Source organism: Beta vulgaris, chromosome 5, assembly GCF_026745355.1.
Source record: "Beta vulgaris subsp. vulgaris cultivar EL10 chromosome 5, EL10.2, whole genome shotgun sequence".
Taxonomy (NCBI): Eukaryota; Viridiplantae; Streptophyta; class Magnoliopsida; order Caryophyllales; family Amaranthaceae; genus Beta; species Beta vulgaris.
The window spans coordinates 54,317,016-54,336,533 of record NC_079206.1 but is presented as its reverse complement, the minus strand read 5'-3'; the positions used below and the strand labels follow the sequence as shown (position 1 = coordinate 54,336,533).

The 19,518-nt window shown below is 34.0% G+C and overlaps 2 protein-coding genes and 1 non-coding gene across 3 annotated transcripts; all 3 read right to left on the bottom strand.

Annotated features, from left to right (window-relative positions):
* Positions 1-638: 638 nt before the first annotated feature.
* Positions 639-3,064, bottom strand: LOC130591536 (protein FAR1-RELATED SEQUENCE 5-like). The gene is made up of 3 exons (XM_057394886.1): positions 2,695-3,064; positions 1,146-1,946; positions 639-798 (listed from the first exon to the last, which is right to left on the bottom strand). Exons 1-2 carry the CDS (start codon positions 2,959-2,961, stop codon positions 1,575-1,577), a joined length of 639 nt encoding a protein of 212 aa, XP_057250869.1. The 5' UTR covers positions 2,962-3,064; the 3' UTR covers positions 639-798; positions 1,146-1,574.
* Positions 3,065-7,870: 4,806 nt separating this feature from the next.
* Positions 7,871-13,422, bottom strand: LOC104907902 (uncharacterized). Its single transcript, XM_010696927.4, has 11 exons — positions 13,114-13,422; positions 12,939-12,998; positions 12,325-12,492; positions 12,169-12,223; positions 11,540-11,724; positions 11,340-11,396; positions 11,199-11,232; positions 10,939-11,057; positions 8,568-8,636; positions 8,334-8,405; positions 7,871-8,236 (listed from the first exon to the last, which is right to left on the bottom strand). The coding sequence occupies exons 1-11, from the start codon at positions 13,321-13,323 to the stop codon at positions 8,174-8,176; spliced, it is 1,092 nt and encodes a 363-aa protein (XP_010695229.2). The 5' UTR covers positions 13,324-13,422; the 3' UTR covers positions 7,871-8,173.
* A 32-nt stretch (positions 13,423-13,454) lies between these two features.
* On the bottom strand, positions 13,455-13,527 carry TRNAE-CUC (transfer RNA glutamic acid (anticodon CUC)). The gene has a single exon. It is a non-coding gene; the product is annotated as a tRNA-Glu (tRNA).
* Positions 13,528-19,518: the final 5,991 nt, after the last annotated feature.

The following is a 19,518-nucleotide window of genomic DNA, read 5'->3' as shown; positions in this document are numbered from 1 at the left end:
TGAAGCGTAATTAATAGAAGCTGAAAATCAAATAAGTCTAACTGAAGCAGAAAAATACACAAGTCTAACTGAAGCACAATTAATACAAGCTGAAAAATAAATAAGTCTAACTGAAGCATAATTAAGACTAGCTGAAAAATACACAAGTCTAACTGAAGCAGTATAAAGATTAGCTGAGAAATAAATAAGTCTAACTGAAGCAGAATTAACATTAGCTGAAAAATACACAAGTCTAACTGAAACTCAATTAATATAAGCTGAAAAGTAAACACGTCTAACTGAAGCACTAGAAACACTAGCTGAAAAATAAACAAGTCTAACTGAAGGACAATAAATACTAATATTACTGAATTTCGAGTAGCTTAGAAATAAACAAGTGTAAATTTAATACAATTACTGACTGGAATACAATTGAAAACTAATATTATTTGAACACTATTCAACTTGAGGTACATTTGGGGTTTTTGTTCCATATTCGTTCGGATGCCTTGTCTTCATTTTACGCTTCTCAAAATGTCCTTTTACTCTCTTGTTTCCCTTTGGGGTCTTCCTTTTGTCTTTATCACCTCAGGATTTTCAACTGTTTGTCTTCGTAGTTCTTCATCTTCGATTTCTTGTTGTTTTTGTTGATCGTCTTGAAAACTTCTTTCACTGATTTGTATAATTCCTTCAACGACTTGTCACATAATGTTCTTGCATCCTCATTTGATTGACATATTGACACTAGGTTGTAGAAATTCTTGGTTATTGCATGTCTCCATGGTGTCCACAACAGTGCATTTTGGCTTTGGTCCTTGTCTGCTTTAATAAATGTTTCTTAGTCAATTATTTCATTTGACTAACTAAATTTTTCAGATAGCTTATAAATTCTTTCAGGTGGTGTGTTAATTGTTTCAGTTAGTTAAGTGTTAAACCCCACACCCCCCAAAACCCCCCTCCCACACACAAACAAAACCCCCAATTAATGTTCTGGTAGTAACATTAATGGATCAGTTAGTTATACTAATGTTTCAGCTGGAGCCTTTTTTTTTCAGTTCACTAATTAAATCTTTCAGGTGATCAGTTAATTGTTTCAGTTGGAGTCTTCAGTTTTTCAGTTAGTTGCTTTCATTTGTCAGTTAGTCATATTGATTTATTTCACTAACCTTGAACATTCTCCCATACTGCTGACTTTGCAAGTCTTGTCCATCTCTTAAGGATATATTGTTGTGGTATTTGAAATATGCTGAACATGTGCATGACCCTTATTATGTGAAAGCAAAGCATCCCCGTCTCTGTGAAGCATTGACATGAGCACACTAATTCTGTTGTAGCCTCATCGTATGCTACTGTATGTGAATTGGTGAAATCTTCTTCTGGTGAGACTTCAAACAACTTCAGCTGTGAGTTTTCTGTTGCAAATGCTCGTAAAAATGATGCCATTGCCCACTCATACTCTGTTTCAAAGTCATTATACAGTGCTAGTGTGTATACATCAGCTGCATGTTTCAGAAGCTTTGATTTGGATTTGACGGCTTTGGGACGTTCAGTTCTGTTCCGGAAGTTGTCACTAGTTTCATTGCTTCTCCATCTTTTCACTGTTTGCTCAAATATATGATAGAATTCAAACAGGTTTGTTGTTGCTTTTCATTGAATGATATTGCCTTATTTGTGACTTCACTTCTTTGTGATGATAAGATTCCAGCTGAAAACATATCCCTATTTAATGCGGTGCACCACTTGTGTCTCTGATCATATACTTGCTCGAACCATTCCTTTTTCTCGTGTCCATACAATTCCATCATTTTCGCCCACAATTCTTCAAAGCCTGATTCATTTTGACACCCCATCAAACAGTTCTTGAACATGTTCTTGAAGTCTTCATTGGTCTTGAGGGATCCGAAGTGGCTTACAAAGTTCTTCTCTATATGCCAAAGGCAAAGCCTATGTCTTGTATTTGGGAAAACCTGTTTTAAGATAGTACATATTATGCTAGAAATCACTTTCATTTGAATGCTTGTGAATCTAATTGAAAAGGTAAAGAAATAATATGAAGACCAACTGAAATTTAAGAAGTCTAACTGAAAACAGTGTAAATGCTAACTGAAAATTTCATTAGACAAAAAGAAGTAATATGAAGCCCAAATGAAAACTAAATGAGTCTAACTGAAAACTAAATAAGTCTAACTGAAAAGTAAATTTGTCTAACTGAAAAGTAAATAAGTGTAACTGACAACTAAATAAGTCTAACTGAAAATTAACTAAGTCTACCTGAATAATCAATAAGTCTAACCGAAAAAGAAAGAAGTCTAACTGAAATAGTGGAAATAAATGAGTCTAACTGAAAACTAAATAAGTCTAATGAAAACTCAATGAGTCTAACTGACAACTAAATGAGTCTAACTGAAAACTAAATAAAGTCTAACTGAAAACTCAATGAGTCTAACTGACAACTAAAGAGTCTAACTGAAAACTAAATAAGTCTAACTGAAAACTCAAATGAGTCTAACTGAAAAGTCTAAAAATTAGTCTAACTGAGAAAGTAAATTAGTCTAACTAAAAAGTAAATAAAGGCTAACTGAAAAATTAATGAGTCTAAATGAAAACTAAATAGGTCTAACTGAATTATAAATAAGTCTAACTAATTAATAATTAACTCAAACTGAAGACTAAATAATTCTAACTGAAAACTAAATAATTCTAACTGAAAAATACCTTTTCAATTGCATTGCCCATTGCCTTATCTTGATCAGTGAAAATTGTCTTTGGCTCTTGTTGGCACATTGCTCTCTTGAATGTTTCTAGTAGCCATTCAAAGCTCTCTTCCTTTTCATTAGTTATGAAAGCACATGCAAACATTGTTGTTTTCCAATGGCAATTTATGCCAACAAATGGTGCACATATCAGTCCATATTTGTTTGTCCTATATGTTGTGTCAAATATCATAACATCTCCATATGCTTTGAAGTCCTCCAACATCATTGAATCTCGCCAAAAGTAGCTGACAATGTTGTTATGTTCCCCAAATTTCAGCCTGTAGAAGAATGCAGGATCATCATCCGCTCTTTGCTGAAGTAAGTCCAACACCTCTGCATATCCTTTCCTTCAACCAATCTTGTTCTGTACTGTGTGATATAGTTTAGATGGTCCCTTTTTGTGTGGCCCACTACTTCTTCTGATCCAGCCTCATGACACAAAAAGTTGTATGCATGCATTGGCTTTATGCCAGATTCAACCATTGTTTGTATTAGTTGTCCTTTTTGTTCAGTTATCTTCCTTTCTGATTTCAGATGATGTATTTCTTGTTGTATTACCAACTCATGGTTGTGCTGCAACTCATGAGCTACTACAACAAAGTCTTACCAGGTTTTTCTTGCTTAAATCTGACCATGGCTTTGCATGCTGTTCTTGTTTCATTGACTACTCTTTCCTTTCTTTTGGTTGGCTGCTCAACATCTGGTATCTGAACAGTTTTTCTTGTTGTGTGTCTTTTTCTTTTGGTTCTGTTATTTTGTTTGTTGATTTTGAGCCTCCTTCCTTTGAGCAAACCAAGTAGAATTCGTATATTGAATTATCAATTCTCCTCCTCCTTAGAGTTTGTTTCCTAATACTAAATCCTAATGCTCTTGAGTGTGCTTGATACAAGTTGTAACCATCTTTGTGATCTGTAACATGTCTCCCTATTAAACTGCTACTGATATTTTCGTCATTGATGTACTTGAGATATTCATGTTCAGCTGTTGAGTTCATTCAAAAAATAGGACACTAACTTAAAGAACAAAAGCACTAACTGAAAACTAAACAAGTGTAGCTGAGAATGATTGTAATAGTATCAAATGAAAGAATAATTATACTAAATGAAATAAATTAAGGACCAACTGAAAAGAAAATAAGTCTAACTGAAAACTAAATAAGTCTAACTGAAAACTGAATCAGTCTAACTGAAAACTAAATTAGTCTAACTGAATCTGTCTAACTGAAGAGCAAATAAGTCTAACTGAAACAAATAAGTCTAACTGAAGAGTTAATAAGTCTAACTGAAAACTAAATAAGTCTAACTGAAAACTAAATTAGTCTAACTGAATCAGTCTAACTGAAGAGTAAATAAGTCTAACTGAAGAGAAAATAAGTCCAACTGAAGTGTAAATAAGTCTAACTGAAGAGTTAATAAGTCTAACTGAAGAGTTAATAAGTCTAACTGAAAACTAAATTACTCTAACTGAACACTTAATAAATCTAACTGAATCAGTCTAACTAAAGAGTAAATAAGTCTAACGGAAGAGTAAATAAGTCTAACTGAAGCGTAAATAAGTCTAACTGAAGAGTTAATAAGTCCAACTGAAAACTAAATTACTCTAACTGAACACTTAATAAGTCTAACTGAAAACTAAATAAGTCTAACTGAAAACTAAATAAGTCTAACTGAAAAGTATATTAACTGAAAACTAAAGTACTCTAACTGAACACTTAATAAGTCTAACTGAAAACTAAATAAGTCTAACTGAAAACTATATTAACTGAAAACTAAATTACTCTAACTGAACACTTAATAAGTCTAACTGAAAACTAAATAAGTCTAACTGAAAAAGAAGTTAATGAGTGAAAAATAGACTTTTGTTGCAATGTAAATGCTAATTTTATACATACTAACTGATACAATCAAAATTCTAACTGAAAATGAGTAAATGCAATTGAAAATTAATTTTAGACATACACCTGTTGCTTTGTCTTGTATTCCAGCTGATTCTTCATGTAATTTCTTTTTTTTTTTTCTGATGTGATATCTGTGTTACGGTTTTCATTGTTTAGTTCAATTTGTAATGTGAGATCTCTGTGAGTATTCTCATTGCTCAGATCAATTTGTAACGAACTTGCGATTTGTGAATTCGAATCTTCGGTTGACATTCTTGTTCAATTTGTAACGAACTAGATTTCAGTAGTAGAACGGGCTTAGCCATCAAAAACGCGCGGGCTTTCTTTTTTTTTCATATTTGTTTTGTTGATCAGCAGTTTTGTTTATTTTTAGAAAAAACATATAACGGTTATTAGGTCATTATCTTTTTTCGATTTTGAAACAGTTGTTTGGATTTCTACTTGATTCTCGCTAGTTTTAAAACTGATTCTTCTTCATTTCAAAGAAACCGATATATTATTTACTGATTATTTCTAGAATTTTTCTGCTTCTCTGCTTCTCTGCTGTTGAAACTTAGCGTGTTTTTTTGTTCGTAATTCATTACGTTTGCATCGCAAATATGGTGAAGAGGATTAGAGATGATGATTCTAGGTATAATTTCGTTTGTTTTTGCTGCAAATTTTTTTTTTTTTCAAAATTTGAGTGTTTTTGTTGTTGTAATTGTAATGTAGCTCGAAGTCGAAGAAGGTGAAGAGTCTCGCATCTTCAGGAAATTTTTTGGCACTGTCTACTGCTGGGAAAGAAAGAAGAGAAAGATGGTGATTATGATCCAAGGTAGATTTCAAGTTCTTAGAGTAGTTTAGATATTTTTTTTTCTATTTTTGAATGTTTTCAGTTTATCAGAGTATTTATTTCATGTTTTTAGGGTTTGTGTTTCAGTTTTTGTTGTTTTATACACATGTTTTCAGTTGTTGTTGTTTTTCAGTTGATATTTATATTCTTTCAGTTGATTATAGTATTCTTTCAGTTGCTACTTGTATTCTTTTAGTTGATGTTGTTTTCAGTTGATATTTATATTCCTTCAGTTGATTCTTCTATTGTTTCAGTTGATTCTAGTATTGTTTTAGTTGCTTCTTATATTCTTTCAGTTGATTTTGTTTAGTTTCATTTAGACATTTCTACCTTTCTTTTGTTGTTTTTTATTTGTTTTTCTTTACTTTTTTTAAAAAATAAAGATGTAACTGAAAAATGAAGTAGTGTAACTGAAAAATGAAGTAGTATAACTTAAAAATGAAGTAGTGTAACTGAAACAATGTAAATTTTAACTGAATATTTTTAGTCTAATTGGAAAACAATGAAATAAAGAGTCATTATACTAAATGAAGTAGTAAGAAGACCAACTGAAAAATAAAGAAGTCTAGCTGACAACTAAATAAGTCTAACTGAAAATTAAATAAGTCTATCTGAAGCACTATATAGACTAGCTGACAAACGGAGAAGTCTATCTGAAAAACAAACAAGTCTATCTGAAGCACTATATAGACTAGCTGAAAAACGAACAAGTCTATCTGAAGCAGTTTATATACTAGCTGAAAAACGAACAAGTCTATTTGAAGCACTTTATATACTAGCTGAAAAACGAACAAGTCTATCTGAAGCACTATATTGACTAGCTGAAAAACAAACATGTTTAACTGAAGCACTATATAGACTAGCTGATAAAAAAAAACAAGTCTAACTGAAGCAATGTAAATTTTCAATGAAAATTTTAAGTGTAATTGGAATAGAATGAAATGAAAGAATAATATTATTAAATGAAATAATAAGGACTAGCTGATAAACAAACAAGTTTAAGTGAAGCACAATAAAGAAGTTCTTTGAAGACTGTAGAGACTAGCTGAGAAACAAACAAGTCTAACTGAAGCACTATATAGACTATCTGAAAAACAAACAAGTCTAACTGAAGCACTATATAGACTAGCTGAAAAATAAACAAGTCTAACTGAAGCACTATATAGACTATCTGAAAAACAAACAAGTCTAACTGAAGCACTATGTAGACTAGCTGAAAAATAAACAAGGCTACTTGAAGCACAACAAATACTAGCTGAAAAATAAAGAAGTTACTTTGAAGGACTGTAAAGACTAACTGAAAAATAAACTAGTCTAACTGAAAACTAAATAAGTCTAACTGAAAAGTATATTAACTGAAAACTAAAGTACTCTGACTGAACACTTAATAAGTCTAACTGAAAACTAAATAAGTCTAACTGAAAACTATATTAACTGAAAACTAAATTACTCTAACTGAACACTTAATAAGTCTAACTGAAAACTAAATAAGTCTAACTGAAAAAGAAGTTAATGAGTGAAAAATAGACTTTTGTTGCAATGTAAATGCTAATTTTATACATACTAACTGATACAATCAAAATTCTAACTGAAAATGAGTAAATGCAATTGAAAATTAATTTTAGACATACACCTGTTGCTTTGTCTTGTATTCCAGCTGATTCTTCATGTAATTTCTTTCTTTTTTTTTTCTGATGTGATATCTGTGTTACGGTTTTCATTGTTTAGTTCAATTTGTAATGTGAGATCTCTGTGAGTATTCTCATTGCTCAGATCAATTTGTAACGAACTTGCGATTTGTGAATTCGAATCTTCGGTTGACATTCTTGTTCAATTTGTAACGAACTAGATTTCAGTAGTGGAACTAGGTTTGTAGTGAGAAAGTGGATCTGTTGGATATGTTTCGGTTGTTTTTGTTCTTGAACAATGGCGGATGAAGCGGATGAAGGGGATGAAAGTGTTTTTTTTGTTTTTATTTTTATTTTTTCGGTCTTTAATAAGTCGCGCGCGTTGCGTTGCTCGTCCGATGAGAGTGTTGTGTCGGACGAGTCCGACACAATACGTTCTCTTAGAAATATTAATAGTCAAAGAAATATATTAACATGCATGAAATTCAAAGCATGACAATCCTTAAATAATAGTTAAAGTCTATAATTAGAACTATTATTCAAAGGACGTTTCTTTCTAACCATTTCAAAATACTACTACCAAACAATATGTGGCCCAGTAGTAAATTTGACTTCATGATTTCAAGGTCATGAGATCAACCCTACTAAAGGTTCTTTGGGAGGTAGAAATTTCCTTTACCATCCTCCTACCTCCCAAGGGTTCTGAACTACAAACCTTGATATTATCAGTTTAATATAATCCTTCATCTTACGTACCTTAAAAAAAAAATCCAAAATATTAATTAAAAAAATATATGTACTATTAATGTGAGTCAAAATAGTTATTTTTCCAAGTCAACAATGTCGGGTCCCCATGGAATCATTAAGCTACAAAATTGCTTCTCATTCTATAGCAATAGTCACAATTACTGACTTCAAAGTCAACGTGATGCTCCCCCCTTGGAAAAGGAAAAAATGAAAGAAACTCATAGCGATGCCAACTTGCTGCTAATCACTCTAGAACCAAAATCAGGTGCACCATTTGTATTCTCTACAATTTACAATAATCTCTGGGGATTCTGCATGACTGCATGTTTTAATTCTAAACACCCCTCCTCTGCATCTTAAATCTCGAAACTGGCTTTGATGCTTGAGAATTAGAAGGCTGCAAAGTATTAAGTTAATCTCTTAGAAAAATGAATGCATATATAAGATATAACCATCATGATTATGTAAGAGAAGGGCAGTAGCTGCATAGTTACCTGATTAATTGTTTCTTTATCCGGGGAGATTTGCAAATTATCTGTCCGCTCTACGATAGAGCCAGTGAAAGCCTGCAATGAATGATAGATTAGTGCTTCTGTATGCCATTAAGGATATATGAACTTCACAAAAACTGAAAAACGTCTAAAACCCCGTATTATTCCTTTTATTTTGTGGGAAGGGTGTCGAAAGGGAAGGGGGAGCAATGGTACGACAACAAGGAGAAGACATGCCTTAAGACTATCTGTAACGGGTCTAGACAATCGATTCCCAGCATCTGGGTTAAGCATTGGAACACAAACCTGAAGAAAAAAAAAATACAAGTGAGGGGATATCAGTTCAGGAACAAAAATTTAGTCACTGTTTTAGCATGAACTACGACAAATGAGAGCGCAAACAAACGCATTTGCCACTTTTTAGCATAAACTACGACAAATGAGAATGCAAACAAAAGCATTTGCCACTTTTTAGCAGTCAATAGACTATGGTTTAGTGTCAAAGCAAGTAATTTTTAGTCCTGACACTAAACTACGACAAATGAGAGTGCAAACAAAAGCATTTGCCACTTTTTAGCAATTAATCGACTAGGATTTAGTCTCAAAGCAAGTAACTTTTAGTCCTGACACTAACACTACTTTGAAGTTCTAATCACTTTATCACCAAATCTACTTTATATCATAAATTTAGAACCTGAAATCAAGAGCTGAGAAATCGTGCTAATCATGCAGCCACAAGCCAAGCACAGGACATGACTGATTGTGCTCGTCATGGCGAACACTAACTATCCAATCATGGAAAATCCAACGGGATTCACCTTTCACATCTACACTGATCACAAAATAAGATTCACATTTCACAGTAACTAACATCTTCACCTTGGTCACAGTTTTTCTTTCCAGGAGGCACAAATAAATTAGGTCAGAGTTCCAAGTTACTACATCAGCTACATGGAACTTCTCTGATTTTGTTCGATTACTTGAGTACTGGACGCGTCATCCAATAATTGAAGGGGATAACTAAATCTTCTTAAATCAATCTTAGGCCCTCTTTTACCAGTCTCTTCAGGGGCTATTTGGTTCAAGGTAAAAATAAATGCGCACAAGAAATGGGAATTAAATGAAAATGCAAGGTACGCAATTACCCTAGCACTCAGTATGGAAGTACCCTTCCTTGATTCTGTTCTGTTATCATTGTTGGTTTGATAAGGTACGCAATTACCCTAGCACTCAGTACGGCCTACGCAATCTCCTGATGCTGTGATGCACCCATAACTGCATAAGTGAGAAGTCCGTACCACATGTCCACCTGAAACCCCAAAAAGACCTACTCAATCTCCCCTCCCACTATAGCAGTTATGACACCTCATCCTCCCCTCGTTGAACTCCCTGCACAACCACGTCATGCCTCATCATCCACCAGCACCACCACTTGATCTCCCTCTGCACACAACCATCAACTAATCCTCTCTTTGTCTGGCTAGAAACAGGCCACAAAGTCAAAGCATAATTTCTGTTTGGCCGCTCAACACGACCAGCATAGGTGACAAAGTCCAACCACCAAAGAGGCATAGATCGGGAAAAGGCCGAAAAAACAGGAGCCAAGATAGAAGAGACACGCTATAAATACTTTTTCTAAAAAGCAAATTTCAAATATGAAGTTTTCATGTGTTCTATTGTTGAACCTAATCAAGTGTCAACACAGCCAGCATGGTTATTTATCATCACTGTGCTATGAATTGACATAGCTGTGCTGTGATAGATTAGTGAAGATGACTAAGACGAAAATGACGGACCTTTGACTGATAAACTGGAAATTACAGAAATTAAGATAGATTATAGCAACTCTTCCTGATTTTCCTCAACCTAATCTCCTCTACTTACTGAAACTCTTCTCTAATTAACTTCCTTTCTTCTTCTTCTTCTTTTTCTTCTTCTTCAAGCTACTAATAACTTAGAAAACTAATGCCTAAAGTGCCACACTGCCGCCCCCCTTACATCAGTTCATTGCACACTATTCCAATGTCAAGGGGGTGAATATGGTGGTACAGCAATGGTCATGAAGTCCAAAAAGTGATGATAGCTGAGGGGGTTAGGCAGATAGGTAGCAGAAGCACTGGTCAAGTTGACAGACGAGGTAGGAGTCTGTGAGTGGGGTGCTCATTAGGAATTTCAAACCCTAAGGAGGAAAATATGCTATGAGGAGATCAGGGAAAAGAGTAAACCTCTAGATTTCAATTTTTCAAATTTCAATTTTTCAATATATTTGCATTGGGCAAATACAATTGTCGAAATTCAACCAATACCCAACACAAGGAAACAAGAGCATCAATTTATTTCCTCCAATGGCATTCCTTTCAGGCAGGCATGGTCACTTTTCAGGATAGCTGCTAGCAGTCCTGATATGAAGCTTTTGCTTTAACTTTTTCCAGGGAACTTCTGATAAATTTTTGTTAGTTTGTTTGTTTGCTCTGGGAGTACTTAGCTTCTAAGGAAGTAAACTACAGTATAAAATACATCAATCGAACCTTAAAATTAAAAAATATTTGATTATATAAGACATACAGCAGAAAGATGCGTATCAACCATAACAAAATGCCACAAGTACCTCAGAGTTTGACTTGGACTCAGATGGAAAACTGGTCTTTCCAACAGAAGGAACATAATCTTCCTCAGTTGTTCTTTCAACAAAGTTTCGCGATATATCTTTGCCATGAGAGGATTTATCTGATCATAATAAAGCGTGTAAGAAAACCAACCCTCAAATACAGTGTCTAGAAATGATGCTGACAGTCAGTGAACCCTTTCAGTACAAGACCAAACAGTCAAATTTCCATGCTGGATACTCAAATTCAGAAAAAAACATACCTTTATGACTAGGTTGTGAACTCCAATTTCCATGCTGCATACAAGAAATTCACAGAATATGTAAGCAGCTAGCAAAAAGAGTGAACATACAAAAAGGAAAAATAAAAAAAAGCCTTTCAAGAACGCAAAAAAAAGTCATACATGTAATTTATTAGCATCAGTTGGCTTAGATGTACTATCCTCTAAATGCTGTCGGTCCTGATTGGTCAACAGTTGAAACAGGTGTAATTCAGTCAGCAAAGGTTGAACAGTAGAAGCTATCTTGATATATGAATTTTACCAGATTCCTCTGCATCTTTTCTTAAAATAGTGAATATAGGTATTACTGTTTGGTGAGTTACCAAGTTCTGGAAATCCTCATCACGTGTATCATCTTCATGCTCTTCGGTATCTTCTTCTTCAAGTTCTTCTTTCTCAAGTTCGTCCAACCTGGCCATGATACGAGAATATTCTTCATCATCAACTATCCCGGCACTACTACCATTACCAACTTCAGATACCATTGGTGCATCTGCCTTTTCCGGGCCTGAAATTCCAAACATATCAACCTTAGTGATCCCTGTATTCATTAATGTTGATGCAAATTACATCCATTTTTCTTAGGCTAACAGCACAAAAAGCAACGGGACAGAGATACTAAAAGAATATTATTTTGTTAAGTAGTGCAATGTACAAAACTTTCTATGGCTGCAGATTCAGTAGTCAGTTGTTCACAATGTCACATATAAACATGTCTGTCCGGCTTTTAATTCGGGAACATAGACAAGGATCCTCAAGCAATTCTCATGTTGACGTACTCATTGATGAGTTAAACAAAATATTAGCCTTCTAACTACTGTATCTGGCCCTAGTGTGCAAGAAAAGTTTTGGCAATTAGCAGATGACTAAGGAAGCATTGAAGTCAGGAGATCACAAGACAATGCCACCATCAAAGAAGATTTGATTGCCGATTTGCCTAATTTAAACATACTTCCTCCAGAATCTTCATCGTCAGTAAGTTCTTCCCTAATCTCCACAAGACCTTCCTGCAATAACCACAAAAAAGCTAAACTGAGAAGATACATACACATCTGAAACAAATGATAAACAACAAGCAATATAAAATCAACAGACGTCGAAAACTCACCACAGATTCTGCAGCGGTTCTGTCAAAAAACGACGCCTCGGCCTTAAGATCTTTAATCACAGCCTTAAGGGAATCAACTTGAGACTTCAATGCCTGCCCTCTTCTATTAAGAATATCAACAGTTTGTTTGGCTGTTCTATCGGCGAAATAACCCTCTCCTAGGAAAACCTGATACCCACTCAAACAGGCTTCTCTTAGTTCAACAACACAATTCTTACAAACAAACATATACTAGGAATTTTTTTGACCAAGTCAGCAAAATTTTGTAATTACAAAACTAGGAAAAACAAATTAGCATTCCACAAAACAGCAATTCATGAACACAAATATACCTTAATCTTCAAGCTTAATTTGAATTAGTCTATCAAATGCAAATTTCAACCAAACAATCCCACAATCAATAACCAAGATAAACAAATTTCCAAATTGACCCATTATCAATACAATCAGAAAATTAAACCCTCAAACTTCAATTCATACAAATTAAGCAATAAAAAGGGTATTTACCAAAATAACCAATTTTTCAAATTGACCCATTATTCAATAAAATCAGAAAATTAATTACTCAAACTTCAATTCATACAAAAAAAGCAAAACAAAAAAAAGTTACTTACCAGGAACTCATTAGTATGAACCAATCGTCCTGGAAAAAATGCTCCCTTTCCAAAAGGAACCTGAAAAATCATCCAAAATGTTATAAATTTCTTTTCATTTTAGGACTAAGGCTTTGTCGTAGTTGTTATTGTTATATTGTCACACAACCCAACAAGAAAGGAACAAAAAGAATACCATGATGTTGTGGTGGAGTTCATCGGGGAGACGTTGAACAAGACTGATTAGGTTAGTATTATCAGTAACGAAGTGATTGAGGTTGTCGAGTTCTTCACGCTTTTCGAGGATAGTGTCGTTCACGCGCTGTGAAGCTTTTCGAGCTTCTTCTGCTGGGAACATTGATGCGAGTGAAGTTACTGTTCCTTTCCCACGCGCCGTCGCCGCCATTTTTGGAGAGAGAAAGTGGGTTTTTTTGGGTTGAGAGTGAAGAATTGAAGTGGAAAAAGAGAGAAATGGAGTTTAAATTTGGTGAGTGGGAGGAAGAAAGAAAATAGAGGGGGATTGGAAAAAAAAAGAAGTTCCGTTGCCGGGACTTGAACCCGGGTCTCTCGGGTGAGAGCCGAGTATCCTGACCAACTAGACTACAACGGATGTTGATTGTTATATTTGTTGTTTTTGCTTAGAATAGTCATTGGACTGCAAGAAAGCAAAAACTACTATGAAGTATGAATGGCTTAATGCAAATATTGGTGAAATGAATTAAAAGCAGTGGAAATTATACGAACATGTAAGCAAACTAATTAGATTATCATATCATATTACATAAATGCTTTATTGGTCCAAATAGTTTGTGGGTTACAAAACAGGTCTTGTGTCTTCTCTAAAATGTGTCCAACTATTATATCTATTACAAGCTCTATATCATGCCTAGCAGCAAAAGAGAGTAGTTTATATTAGGCATTCGTTAAATTGAGAGGACAGATTTTGTTGAATTACAAAATCAATAAGGGTTTTTGCTAGGAACAAGGAGTCATGTGAGCCTTTATGTGTCCTCTAAAACGCCCTTGGGTCACTGTTATATAAAAGTATTAACTATTGTATAGTAACAAAAGATGCTAGGCTGATCGTGAGTGAAGGTTCTTTCCATCCGACTATGAAAATGGTTGCAGAACTTTTATTTGAAGATCAACTCGATTCTACCATCGTCAATATAGTTGTGGATGGATTATTCTCCGAGGCCCCAACTGCTGCTTCAACTTCAATTTTCCTCGCAAAATAAGAAAAGTTAGGGCTTGCATTGTACGATAAAAGCAATCCTACAGAAAAGCGTGAATAAAGTATCATCACCAATAATATCATTGAAAAAAGCAACTTTCATCAATTCTACCTCCATTCTACGTTCTTTTCTTGCGTTCCTTTTTCTTTCTCCTCATATTTTTCTTTTCCGCATATAACTTTCCCCCAAAAAAACCTGCTCCCATTGAGCTAAAGCAAAGCCACAAAAAAAAACAAAGCCTTGAAAAGAAATAGACTCCTCCTCCAACCCCAAGCTGGAACAAAAATAATAAAAAATGGAAGGCGATAGGGCAACTTTCTCGCCCTCTTAGCTTCCATCCACAACCATGGCAATAAACTTGCCCTCTTATGTATAAAACAAAGAGGGCAACTACACTACTCAAGGCTTATATCATAGACAATGAAGGCAAATCCTAGTTAATTACCTTCATTGCTTTCCTTTATAGAGAATCATTTATTAGAAAATAAAGACAATTTTGCATTGGTCGTCCTCCTTGCTCCTTTGTCCACTTCTTTTTTGAAACATTTAGATTCAACTTGCACTATGTAAGTTTCAAAAATATAAATGAAATATTTGCAGAAATATAAAATTATTATATAAATTAACAAAATCTTGTTTTAAAGGTTACATGTCAACTTGACCTGCTGTAGGAATTTTGGTGTGAAGTTTGTATTATTTAAAAATAACCAAAAGTTTGTATTGTTACGAGAGAATGGACAAAAGTTTGTATTATTCTAGTTAAAAATTCTTAAAAAACAATTGTCTTATTCAATATTCATGCATGATGTATAATCTATCATTCCACGAAAACAGGTAAGTGGCAGATGGATCTCAACCTAGTATTCATAGACGTAAGCATCACCTATTGACTATGTGAAAAAAATCCAATATCGTACCTGATTTTAAATTCCAACACACCCAATGTTGTCAAAATCGAGATTCTAGTTTGAATCGAAAACAACCTTTAGAATCGAATCGTAAAATCGAATCGTAGAATCGTAAGATTCTACAAACATGTATAATCAAGATATTGCACTGATTCTTCATTGAATATGCTAAAATTATAAGTTAAAAGACCTAAAAATTGGAAAAAATAGTTGTTTACCCACTATATTGGCAATAACTAACAATATATCTCTTATTTTCTTTGTTAGCATGATTGAAACTTGCGAGGTTTTCGCTAGTCAACAGAAATGTATAGAATCGTCTGGAATCGCGAATCAAATCGTCTACCATATTTTGAATCGTAAGATTTTAAGATTTGAATCGCGATTTTAATAACTTTGAACACACCAAAGTAATTGTTGTTTTTATCATGAGAAGGGGGTACAACCTCAATGAACAACTTTTAGGTAAAAAAGTTCCAAAACTTAATGTGAGATGAGGCAAAATTATGTCTCTCGCGGTGATTTGCAGCACAAAGTTTAATCAAGTTTCATAAAATTGGGTGAACAAAATGATGCATATGTACAACAATGTTAATGAAAAGGATTAAAGGAATATAGTAATGAAAAAATAAAGATTGAACAATAGCTAGTCATATAACCTCGAGAAAGAGTCTACATTTACAAAGTATTCCTCAGCCAAAAGCACAAAATAAAGGATATATTCAAAACAACATTCCGCAAGTTATATTATGACATGCACACACCCTAACAGCAAGTACCTAGCCTTGTGAATTTAGATATTTTCTAAAGAATAACTTCCTAGTTCTTTAAGCAGTTCGTCTTATACCCAAAAGATTGACACAAACAAACTTTCATATAAATGTTATGTAGTACTTGCAAACAAATAATGTACTAATGTGTAAAACAATTCAGCAAAGCAATTACCCTATACTCATTGGCATTTGAAGCCTCAACGCGTGCCCCATTTTGCAACAACAAGCCCGCAACCACGGTAGAACCACTAATAACAGCCCGGTGCAACGAGCTCTGCTGACTAAGGTCTGTAGCATTCACATCTCTCCACCATGCTTCCATCACATCAAAAAAGAGTGGTAAAAAACTAAACATTAAACAATAATAAACATATAGGCACCCCATTAGCAGTAGACAATTAAACAAGCTCATCTCCTAGTTATAGTCTCATATATAAGAATATGTCCACCACTTGTGTCGTTGCTTCCGCACCACCATCACGCCCTTCATCACGCCATACCACCATCGGCGTCGCCACCAACATACCACCACGATCCGAACCCTGGAACCCTTTTTTTATTAAAAAAAATAGAGAGGCATCCATCATGGACGCCTCCACCAGTGATGGGGCGTCCATGGTGGGCACCTCCTTCTTATTGAATTTTTTTTAAAAAAAAAACATTGGAGAGGCATCCACCATGGACGCCCCACCACCGGCGGAAGTGTCCATGGCAAGCGTCTAACCACATGGTGAGGCGCCTGCCATGGACGCCTCCTTCGGTGGTGCAGCGTCCATGGTGGACGCCTCTCCAACTTTTTTTTTTGAATTTTTTCTGTAAATTGAAATGGGGAAATAGAGGAGAGAAGAAGGGTGGTGGTGGTGGTGTGCGGGCGGCTATGGTGGTGGTGGTGTGCCGACGCTGGTGGGGGTGTGCTGTGCTGGAGGCAGTGGTGATGTGGAAGATGATAGGGATAAGTGAAGAAGGAAGGGATGAAATATACCCATACCATATTTTTATGCACGTATTTAGGGCGTAAATAAGAAATTTAAGGGCGTCGTTTAGCAAATGAGATTGAATATAGAAGAACAAAACGATAGAAGAAACATTAACATTTGCAAAAAACAATTGAAAGCAATATGAATTCACGATCATCAAGCGAGTAAAATTCAATCAATTATAAAAAAAACTGACAAAATCAAGTGAGAACCTGCTCTTTGATCTTGGTTGCCTCGGTTGAAGACATGCGATTCATCTGCTCCTACGCAATTTAAAACAACTCAGGATCCATTATTTCGTTAAACATTTTTCACAAAGTTTGATTAATTAGGGTTTCCAATTCAAGAAAATTGCAATTGAGATCAAATTGAAATAACAAGTAAATAATTCTAGGGTAAATTGCGACGAACAGAAAGTTAACAAGCGAAAAAAAGCAAAGAAAAAAGAAAAATGGGTGATTTGAGAAAGATTGTGACGAATAGAAAAAAAAAAGAGAGAGATGAAGAAGACTAAGAAAGTGAAAAACAGGAGGAAAAAAAATGCACATGGCAAAGGAAGGGCATGGGATGGGGTTTTGTGAACTATGAAGGGAAAAATTATCAAATCACTATTTCTAAGGAATAGTAACTTGAACTCCTCGCTTTTTAATGGGTATAGATATAAGTGGCTCCATTTTAAGAGCATCGCCGCTCATGTTAATTTTTTGACATAAAATTGAGTTACAAACCTTGCTAAAAAAACATGGGCTGCATTCATGAATTTTTTGATGTTTTAATTTGAGTCATGGTATGACAAAATTTATGTTAGATCATAGGATGACCTAGTCATGGAAAGAGTCATGAAAAAAATATGGCGGGCCTCATTAGGAAGCTAGCTTTCTTTTGGCCGAGTAAGAGTTGCCATGTGGGATTTTGATGGGAAAAAAAAAACAAAACTACCCTATCACTTGTAGCCACACGTGAGCTTAACAAAAAATAAAGAAAGGGCATATCACGCGTCAGCCTGTTACAAAATTGCTTGCCAATCGTTTCTCAACATGTGTAAAATGATGACTGGTTTATTCAAATTTTGTAATTTGAATAGCTTTTAAAATACAAATTTTCTAAAAAAAATTCACCAATGGTCATTTTTTTATCTATAAATAGACATTCACTAGTTTTGAAGCCCGTGCGTTATACGGGTTATTGTTTTTGAACCTTGATTTCCCAATTAGTTTTAGTATAATTAAGTTCATTGAGAAAAGAATAGATCTGACATATAGGTATATGAAAAACAAAAACATAAATAATTATTTATACAACAAATATTCTAGGAATAAAATAATTAGTGAATTGCATAATATCTCTACAATGTCGCTGACAAACTTTCATTTGATTCTTCATGTAATGTCATCATGGTATGCTATAGGTTCAAAACTACTTCCTCCGTTTTTCTTAGGGTAAGTTTATCCCTAGGCTTGAGATGAGTCTTAACTTGAGACTCTCTAAGGTCTTAAGGGATAATATTGTATAAGACATACTAGAGTCTCAAGGTGAGTTTTGAAACTCAAAACTCAACTCAAGACTCATGTTGGACATATGTCCAAATTCTATTTGGTCTTTTCTTTTTTTCTTTTTTGTACAATTTAAAGATATATCTTTTTTTAAAGAATCTGGATTGGAGTCTTGGGATAAAGTGTAAAAATATAGATAGTCTGTTGTGAGTCTGGAAAGTAAAAAGTTAGTGAAAAGATAATGTGCCAGAGTCTGAAGCAAAGCCTTAGAGTCTGGGGACTTACCCTTACTTGCAACACTTTCCTAAAAGAAAAATACCTAATTACTTGCAGCACTTTCTACTTTTGTTTTTCCTTACTTTCTATCTCTCTACAATCACATGGAGCCCTCTCTTTTTAACTCTCTACCTCTCTCCTACCCAAATTTTGTATTGGAGTTGAGGAAAAAGAAAGTCTTGGAAGTAAAAAAATAACGGAGGAAGTATATGTTTGTAGTTTTTATCTTTATATCAATTTTTAAAAGTATGATTTTGAAAAACATAATTGTTATTATTACATATAATACACTATTTTTATAGTTAATTTTATATGTATTTAAAACAAATAATAAATAATGCGTTATTGTTCATATAAATAAATATATTTACATAAGTTGTAAAATTATATTATATATGTGGTACTTATTTTGAAACATATTTCAAACACTCTCGATGGTAAAAAAAATATAATATTGCGGATTATTCCCTCTCTTGTTTTTATCTTTCTCATTTTCCTGTGCGCATCTCCTGATGTACATCTTTGAACTTAAATATCTTTCATTATATATTAGTAAAAATTATAATGATTGAATATTAATAATGCACTAATTGAGACGAATCAAACAAGACCCTACATGACTTAATTTTTCTTATAAATTGAAAAAATTGAGAAGATTCTTTCTAAGTATGAATAGTGTCAAGATTCTAAGTAAGAACGATAAAAAACAAAGGGAGTATGTAGCAAAAGCTATATTCAATTAACATAATTGGATAATTTAGGTTGTTTATTCAAAATTAGAGTGTAATATTCACTTATTAAAAACACCTTATTTATATTTATATCTATGTTAAACACTATTTTTTAAAAAAAAATAAAAAATCGAAAAGAATGACATGTCATGCTTAGATGGATCCCTCTATGATATTCGAAGGTTGTTTTTATAAAATCGTACTCTAA

Coding starts and splice junctions, on each gene's coding strand:
- LOC130591536 (XM_057394886.1), bottom strand. CDS start 2,961: ATGATGTTGGAGGACTTCAAAGCATATGGAGATGTTATGATATTTGAC. Junction 1,947..2,694: donor TGGGCAATGCAATTGAAAAG/GTATTTTTCAGT, acceptor ATCTTAAAACAG/GTTTTCCCAAATACAAGACA.
- LOC104907902 (XM_010696927.4), bottom strand. CDS start 13,323: ATGGCGGCGACGGCGCGTGGGAAAGGAACAGTAACTTCACTCGCATCA. Junction 12,999..13,113: donor AACTCCACCACAACATCATG/GTATTCTTTTTG, acceptor ATGATTTTTCAG/GTTCCTTTTGGAAAGGGAGC. Junction 11,397..11,539: donor ATGAGGATTTCCAGAACTTG/GTAACTCACCAA, acceptor TTGACCAATCAG/GACCGACAGCATTTAGAGGA.